This window comes from Manis javanica, chromosome 5, assembly GCF_040802235.1.
Source record: "Manis javanica isolate MJ-LG chromosome 5, MJ_LKY, whole genome shotgun sequence".
NCBI classification, from domain to species: domain Eukaryota; kingdom Metazoa; phylum Chordata; class Mammalia; order Pholidota; family Manidae; genus Manis; species Manis javanica.
This window is the reverse complement of record NC_133160.1, coordinates 174,005,579-174,014,584: the sequence shown is the minus strand read 5'-3', so window position 1 is coordinate 174,014,584 and position 9,006 is coordinate 174,005,579. Positions and strand designations below refer to the sequence as shown.

The window sequence follows — 9,006 nt, the reverse complement described above, 5'->3', positions numbered from 1 at the left end:
AAAAAGGTGCTCACCTTCATGATTCAACAGGGAAATGCAAATTAAGACCACAAAGAAACAGCACTATGCATCCACTACAATGGCTAAAATGTAAAATATTGACAAAACCAAATTGCTGGGGAGGATGCAGAACATCTGGAACTCTCATGCATTCTTGATGAGTATCTTAGTCTGCTCAGACAGAGTGGCTTAGACAAAGTTTCCCCCTCACAGTTCTGGAGGCTAGAAGTCCATGATCAAGGTGCCAGAAAATTCAGTTATTGGCAAAATCTCTCTTCCTGGCAAGCAGGTGGCCACATTCTCACTAGTCTTCATGTGACCTTCTTTGTGCACAGGTAGGGGTAGAGGGAGAGAGCACAAACCCTGGTGTCTTTTTTTATTGGTAGAAATGTCAATTAATCCTATCAGATTACAGCCACCCCCACCCCCCACCCTGCTCCATGACCTTATTTAACCTTAATTACTTTCTTACTGCAAATATAGCCGCCTTGGGGATTATGGCTTCAACATATGAAGTGGAGTGGGGGACACATACATTCAGCCCATAACAATGGGAATACAAATTGGTACAAGTAGGGAAACTATTTGACATTACTAAGACTAAACGTAAATCAACTCTATGACCGAGTAATTTGATATCTTGACCACTCAAGAGATTTTGAGTGTGTTTGGTCATAAAAAAAACATACAGAAGAATATTCACAGCAACTTCATTTTAATAACTTCAAAGCTAAAACAACCCAAATGCTCATCAGCAAGAGAATAAGTAAATAAAACAGATTGTAGCATACATCTTCAATGGTGTACTAGTTATCCATTGCTACATAACAGATTTCCCCGAAAATTAAACAGCTTAAAACGACAAATGTTTATTATTTCACATAGTTTCAGCTCAGGATCTTTCATGAGGATGCAGTCAAGATGTCACTTGGGGCTGCCTCATCTCTGGGGTTGAATGTAGCTAGAGGATTCACATCCAAGACAGCTTACTCATGTAATCTTTGGAAGGAAGCTGTTTTTCACTAGCTCTTGGTAAAAGGCCTCAGTTCCTTAGTATGTGGACTTCTCCATAGCGCTGTTCACAACAAGGTAGCTGATTTTCCCCAGAGCAACGGAGAAAAAGATGACACACCTTCTCTTATGACCTAATCTCCAAGTCACACATTATCACTTCTGCCTTTTTCTATTATGAGCAAGTCACCAAGTCCAGTACACACTCAAAAGGAAAGAATACACAAGGGTGTGAATAACAGGAATTGGGGAACATTGGGGCTCATCTTGAAGGCTGGCTACTACAGTCTTCTCTCTGGCCATTAATAATTATGTCCTTACAACATGAAAACCACACTCACCCCCACCCAAGGTCCCCCAAAGTTACATCCTATTGCAGCATCAGCTCTAAGTCCAGAATTTTGTCATCTAAATTAGGTCAGATGTGGGTAGGTTCCATGAGTGTCGTTCCTTAAATCCAGGTTCTAAAATGCAGTTCTTCTTGATTTGAGGACCTTTGAAACTAGAGACAAATTATCTGCCCCCACACATCCAATACATACACAAATGTGGGGCAGGCACAGGGTAACCATTACAGACATTCCTGCTCAGAAGAGGGGAAAACGGAAGGCACAAAGGAATCAATGGTCCACAGAAATTCTGCCATCCAGTCTCAAAGTCTCGGAATAACTCCCATGGCTCTCAGCCCCACTCTGGGCTCTCGTTTCCACCCATTAAGTCATAACTTCCTTTTTCAGGAAAGGTAGCATGTGTTTGCAGATGAGTCATTTTCTCAACCTGCTTTCTGCTTTTAGACGTTTGGAGTGGAAGTGGGGGGCGTGCAGAGGCCTTTCATTTTATACTGTCTGTCCTTTCAAGAATATTAACAGAATATAATTGTCTTAAAAACTTTGTGGATTTCTTGTGAATCTCATTGGGGCTTATTTCATTAGATGAAAGCTGCACCTTCAAACCCCTTTGAGATACATTCATCTCTATGGTGGACTTCTGCTGATAAATCTAAGGAACAAGCCCTTAAGATTCCTAGACACCCTGTTTGATTGAGAGGCTCTGTGAGACACCACATTTGATATTTCTGAGATTGTTTAAAGAAGGATTTGACATTGTTTGCATATCTGTTTTTTTAATTTTCTCCACTCAACACATAATAGTGAACAAATGGGGGATGGGAAAAATCATTTTAGGGAAGACAGCTTTTTGAGGATGTGGAGAAGGGAACCCTCCTACACTGTTGGTAGGAATGTTAATTGGTATGGCCACTGTGGAAAGCAGTATGGAGGTTCCTCAGAAAACTAAAAATAGGAATACCATTTGACCCAGGAATTCCACTTCTAGAAATTTGCCTGAAGAAAAAATCCTTGATTCAAAAAGATATATGCACCCCTATGTTTATTGCCACATTATTTACAATAGACAAAATATGGAAACAACCTAAATGTCCATCAATAGATGAATGGGTAAAGAAGATGTGGTACATATACACAATGGAATATTGAATATTCAGCCATAAAAAAAGAAACCATGCCATTTTTAACAACATGGATGGCTCTGGAGAAATAAGCCAGACATAGAAAGACAAATAGCATATGATTTCACTTATTTGTGGAATATAAATACAAAGCAAAACAGAATGAACAAAATAGCAGTAGACTCACAGACACTGAGAAGTAATTGGTGGTTACCATGGGGGAGGGGTTGGGGTGGGTGGCTGGGGAGGTTGAGGGGGATAAAGGGGCACAAAAATTCTCAATCATGATGTAGGTTGGTTACAGGGATGGAAGTACAGCATGGAAAAATTAATCCCTCTGTTACAGCTATGTTGACAGTACCTACACTAGTAGGGGTAAGGATTTAATAATATGGGTAACTGTTGAACCACTCTGTTGTATACTTGAAACTAATATACGATTGTATACCAATGATACCTCAAAAATAAAGGAAAAATGCCTTTTTCTTAACAATAAATTGGGCAACCAAAGGAGGTGGGAATTGGAAGAGGGATTTAACTGCCACAACTCTTTGATTTTTATAGCAGTGTCCTGGATTTGATCTTTGCTATGAAGCCATGTCTTTCTTTATTTTAGCCATCTGAAGAGGCTGGGAACTTTCAAAGTCAAGAATATCAAGGTCTAACAGACTTTTTACTATGAGCATTAAGAAGAAATTAGTGACAGGATGAAGTCCTTCATGGCCCTGGACATGTTCTATATCTTGATCTGGATGGAAATTACATGGTTGCATGTATATGTAAAAATAATCAATACCTCCACTTAACATGTGTGCACTCCATCGTATTTCCGTTTTACTTTCTATTTTAAAAAGGGTTGTAAGGGTGAGCGCATGCGCAAACGACGCCGGCACCAGGGATGGGTGCGTGTGCGCAGGCCTGGGCCCGCGCGGCCGGAAGCGGAGCGGGCGCCTGAGCAGGCAACCGGGGCCGTGGCGAGCCATGGAGGGGTCACCGGAGTACCTCGGGCAGCCGCGCCAGGGCCCGGCGGCGGAGGAGGTCGAGCCCCAGGGCGCCTCGTGGAGCAGAGACAGCGGCAACGTGTCCCAGAGCCACAGCAGCGCCTCGGGGCCTTGGGAGGAGGAGGGCCCGGAGCTGGGAGCGCCGGGCCGCGACCTGCCGCTGCTGCGCCGCGCCGCCGCGGGCTACGCCGCCTGCCTGCTGCCCGGAGCCGGGGCGCGGCCCGAGGTCGAGGCCCTGGACGCGAGCCTGGAGGACCTCCTCACCAGGGTGGACGAGTTCGTGGGCATGCTGGACATGCTGCGCGGTGACTCCTCCCACGTCGTCGGCGAGGGCGTGCCTCGCATCCACGCGAAGGCGGCCGAGATGCGGCGGGTGTACGGCAGGATCGACAGGCTGGAGGCGTTCGTGGGGATGATCGGCGCCGGCGTGGCCCGGCTGGAGGAGCAGGTCGCCAGGGCGGAGGCCGAGCTGGGGGCCTTCCCCAGCACGTTCCGGAGGCTGCTGCACTCGATCAGCGCGCCGTCCTTCCTCAGCAGGGCGCCCCCCGGCGGGCGCCAGCGGGCCGGCCACGAGCCCCCTGCCCTGTTTCGGACCGAAGACCACTTTCCCTGTTGCAGCGAAAGGTCTCAGCTATGAGCCCGCCGGCCAGCGCTGCCCGAGGACGCTGTTGGAGATCGGCGCGGGTAGTACATCAGTTGAAAAATCCTGTTACTGGACCTACGCGGTTGGAGAATGGGATTTTAAAGTTTATTTTTTTTTTGCACACTCTCATTCTCACCATCGTCATTATTTCACGTAGGATGTGATTATCTTCCAATTCTTACCTGAAAGCTGCTTGGTGGTGTGGATCGGGGACACAAAACGAATGAAATATCTATGCGCTGTGGCAGAACTGTTACTTTTATGGATTTTAGAGCCCAACTCTTTCAAGGTTTATGTATTTATATGCTCTTAAAAACTGCTGAGCCGTTAAAGCCATATTTTTTTTATCTTAATAGTGATTCGACTTCCTTTAGCTTACTTTTCGTGTAAATGATCATTTATCCAACATTATATTAAACTTTTCATATTGTGGATTGCAAACCGAAGCAAATTATTCATTTTTTGAGAAAGTGTAGTGATGATTTTTTTTGCAACCAATTCTGCAGTTGTATTTGAAAGTAGGACCTCACAATCTGTTTGTCCAAACGTATGTATATATGGTTGTCAGTGTTTGGTTTATAACTTAAATATTAGGGAAAATTTTAAATTTTACTGGAAAAGCTTTCCTTCTGAAAAGGCTTTACGTATTTCCTTTTGGTTTGTTTGAAAATAGACATGTTGCTCACAATTTTAGTGATATAAAGAGAAGTGGCTTGGGAGTACCTCCTTTAGAAGACTAATGTGAAAAACCTTAGCTACTATTTCACAGCATTGTATGTTTCTTTCCCCTGAAAATGAACAGTTCGTCAGTCACTTGTGTGAATGAGTGGCGTTAAGGTTTTGTTTTTTCACACTGACAACATGGAATCAGAGATCTCTTGTCAATATAACAGGCTTTGATCTTGATTGTAATCTGTTTTATAAGGGGTCTTCCTAAATAGAAGACCTCAAATAAGCATCCAGCTTAGGTTGCCTTTGTGCCATTTATCATAGATCTTTGAGGTTGGTACTGTAGGTATAGTTCCACTTAGCTGTGTTATGGAAAATCTGATAATGTAACCCTTAGCTTCCATGGACCTTCTGTGTCACACATTTACATTTTTTGTTCAGGTAGCTCATTAATTACAAACTAAGGAAATCGTAGATTTAGAAGTGAAAGGACAAATGACCTGCCTTAGTATTTGGTAGCTGTTGGGTACTGCTCTGAAGTATATCCCTGCACATAGTCACTCAGTATGAAGTAGCTTCGTTACATAACACCTGTATTCCTAAACTGGTTTGTGAACTCATTAGCGTTAAAAAGTAGGTAATATTTGGGACAAGTTATAAAAAATAAATAATTTTAAAGCTGAGATTTAATATCTGCATAATAGAAATTCTAAATTCCAGAAAGCCTAAATTAACAACTGGGCTGTAAAGTAAAACTTCTTAATTAGGTATATATCATGCTTAGGTATTTTCATAACCTACAAAAAATTGGATTGAGAAAATTAAAAGTACCCATAACCAGTAAAGAATAAAATCAGCTTAACAGCTTTTAAAGCTAATCGTGTATAATTTTCTGTCAATACTTTTTTAAAGTCCCGGTGTAGATAACTCACACGGTGATATGTGTACTTAGACCTTGGGTTCAGAAATTCTGGTAGCCAGTCCGTGTTGTTTCTGAGCTTTTTAAATAGGGATTATTAGTGCAGCACCTTTGGAATGAGGACTTGAAGCTGGTTTGCATAGTACAAGGCAGACATCAGATGAAAGTCGGTCTCAGGAATGAGGATTGGGGGAATCAGGCATACTCCTGTTCTCTTTTGCACTGCCACCTTTAGCCCCTTCCTGGCTCCCTCTTCTACCCTGGACCAGCTGGAGAGTTGAGGAGGGCCTTTGAATCTTGGAAAACGGGTCCGTCTGCCTCTTCCTAAGTCAATAAGCTGGGAGCCGCCCCCACTCCTGGAGCTGTAGGGCAAGGCCCAGCTGCCATCCGAGGTGACTGCTGCCACCATCTCTTCTGCTGGGGTTGGGGCACCTCCGCTTTCTACAGGAATAAACTGAGATGGGCCTTTAGCTTGAGAAGGACATCCGACCAGTCCCACTGGAGTCAACTGACTTCCTTCTACACCCGAGAGCACAGTAACCGCGGACGGCTTGTCAGGAGTCCATAGACCTCCCCTCAGATCAGGGGCAGCCTCCGGCGTCCAGGACTCAGTTTTTGCACACACATAAAATTGGGTACTAATGAGCTGGTAAGCACCTTTTGGCTCCTTTTCCCTCAAGCCAGAACTTTTGGGAACGTGAGAATGTGTGAGTGGGTAGATCCATCATAGTTTTAATGTCAGACAGCCTGGTGTGAAACCTGCTATTATGTAGGACAGCGGTTGGCAAAATCCTCAAAGGACCCGACAGTGAATAGAATTACAAGCCGCATGGTCTCAACTACTTGCTCCACCCTTGTAGTACAAAAGCACCCACACTTGATACGTAAATAAATATGCAGGCTGTGTGTGAATAAAACTTAACCCATGAAAACAGGCATTTCTTGAAACACAAGAGACACAATGAGAGGGAAAAACTTAATAGCCTGGGATTTAAAGTTTAAACTAGCTTGGCTAAATAGCCATCAGAAGGCGTAGCCTGAGAAGATGAAAAGTACTGTATGCTAATGATTCCTTCTGCTGCTGAAAGTGAGGAAGGAGAAAGATGGGCTCAGGATGGCAGATGGAGCCCAGGTCACCAGCTATGTGAATGTGAGAGAAGTCACAGGCAAGGGAGGCCCAGCTTGGCTCCTCGGCCTCGTCACCCACTTACCAGAAACTGCCTCATGGACTCTCAGGGCAGTGTGTTCTAAGGACTTTGGCTTAGAATAATCTGTTAATAGTAAGAGTATGATTACAGTATGATTACAGGCCCCACCCAAAACACCCCAGATGCACCCTGGCCCCTCTCCATCCCCACTGCTACCCCAACTCACCTGAGCCACTCAACAGTCTCCTGAGTGGTTTCCTGCTTCCCCTGTCCCTTCTCCAAGCCACTGTCTACATCATACACAACACCCAAAGGGGTCTTTAAAAACCCTACATTGGACATACTGGGCTTCGCCTCGGACACTCATTAGCTTCTCAGTGTGTCAGAATAAAATTCCATTCTATCCTATGGCCTGCCCGACCCTCAACTGACCTTGTCTTCGGCCCCTCTGGCTTCCCTTTGACCCTGGAAGGTGTACTTGGCAGTGTGTTCCCTTCATGGCACTCACCACAACTGTGTGTGTCTGCTGGCTGCCTCACAGGCTGCAGGTGGGCGTGTGTGCTGTCCTTCCCCCGCCTTGCCTGCACTCTGGGCTGGTGACACCGTGCCTGACACATTCAGACATCTGTAGAATGAATGACTGTCAGGCTGGTGGGGTGAACGAACAGCTAGACAAAAACTGGTGGCCCGTAAGGAATGACCGACACAGGCAAATATGATGTTCAAGCAAATGTTTGCACGAGGGAGAAATGAGTATACAAGGGAAATAAGACCTGGTTCTTCAAGTGCTTGTCAGGCCAGTGGGTGAAAGGGTCAGACACACAGTCCAGCCCAAGGTTTGGGAACTGAACTTGTTAAAATCCAAATAAGTATTCCTGTGGCTCCAAGAGGACCTCGTTCCCAACTGTGCCCCTGGGTGTTGATGTAGAACTTGTAGAACTGCCTTTCTACAGATTTTCTTGAGAAACACAACTCCAACCTCCATCCGCCACAACTTAACAGTGTTGAAAATCGTTTCTTAAAAAACTTTGTCCAGTGACCTAAATCATTAGTTCTAGTAGTAGAGAAGGAAATGTGTTCCAGAGTGAGTCTTCTTTGTGATTGTCACACAGAGGTGTGTCCTTCTGTGGTCATGTGTGCTTTGTGCCTCCTGCGGAGGAGGAAGGGAATCCTGAGGGCCCCAGGCCCCCTCCTGCGGGAGGGTGCCAATCCTCGGGGTTGCAAGGACTGCGCCTGCCCCAGCAGGGGGCGCTGCCGGAGCGAGAAAGGCCGCCAAACAGGGCTGGTCCAGCCAGGCCTTTGGGAACTAAACCACATCAACTGTGGGGTAGTCACTGACCCTGGGCACTGGAGATTCAGAGCGTTCAGGCCCTGTCCACCCCGGGGGGGCTCGTAGTGTGGGGCCCACAGCTGCTACCCAAGGCTGCTCATCTTGCATGGGGTGTGGGAGGGGAGGAAGGTGGGCTGGGAATGCCCAGCCTGGTGGGCAGCTGACAATGGCCTGTCCCTCACCCAGCTTGCTGTCCTCACTCTCCTCTCTTCTCTCTGCCTGGATTGAGCATGCTCGCTGACTTACTTGCTTGTCTGTCCGTCTACTCCACGAGGGCAAGGAGCATGGGCTTTGCCCGTTGTGTGCACCCCGAAGCCCAGGCAACGGGCACAGTGCCTGTCACAGAGCAGGTGCTCAGACATGTCTGACGAATGGATGAAATGGTCAGGAGGATGAGCAGGCAGTCGACAAGGAGCACACAGGCGGGCAGAAATGGTGAGGGCTGTAGCTACAGGCTTCTTTGATGTTAATTTAGCAAGTTGTCCCAGCAAAACCAGGAAACCTATTTCAGTGTTTTCCGAGGGGAAAAAAGGTAGACTCCCTGCACCCCCATATCTTTCACTTTCCGGATTGTGAAAATGCTTCCTGGTAGACTTTCTGAGTAGCATACTGTTCCCTGACCCTATTAACTGAAATTAGAACCAGCAGAATGGGAGGCTGGGGCGAGGGGCGGGGAGGGGAGGCAGCAACGCGAGGCTTCCAAGTAGTTTGGGGCATGTTGGGTTTCAGGTGCCAGCACTGTTGCTTTATGAGATTGCTCAGGAAAGTCTCTGAGTTGGAAATGTAAGCATTCTTTTTTTAAAAAACTGATTTTATT

At 46.0% G+C, this 9,006-nt stretch overlaps 1 protein-coding gene across 1 annotated transcript; it reads left to right on the top strand.

Annotated features, from left to right (window-relative positions):
• Positions 1 to 2,848: 2,848 nt before the first annotated feature.
• On the top strand, positions 2,849 to 4,942 carry BLOC1S4 (biogenesis of lysosomal organelles complex 1 subunit 4). The gene has a single exon (XM_017642532.3). The coding sequence runs from the start codon at positions 3,287 to 3,289 to the stop codon at positions 4,115 to 4,117; it is 831 nt and encodes a 276-aa protein (XP_017498021.2). The 5' UTR covers positions 2,849 to 3,286; the 3' UTR covers positions 4,118 to 4,942.
• Positions 4,943 to 9,006: the final 4,064 nt, after the last annotated feature.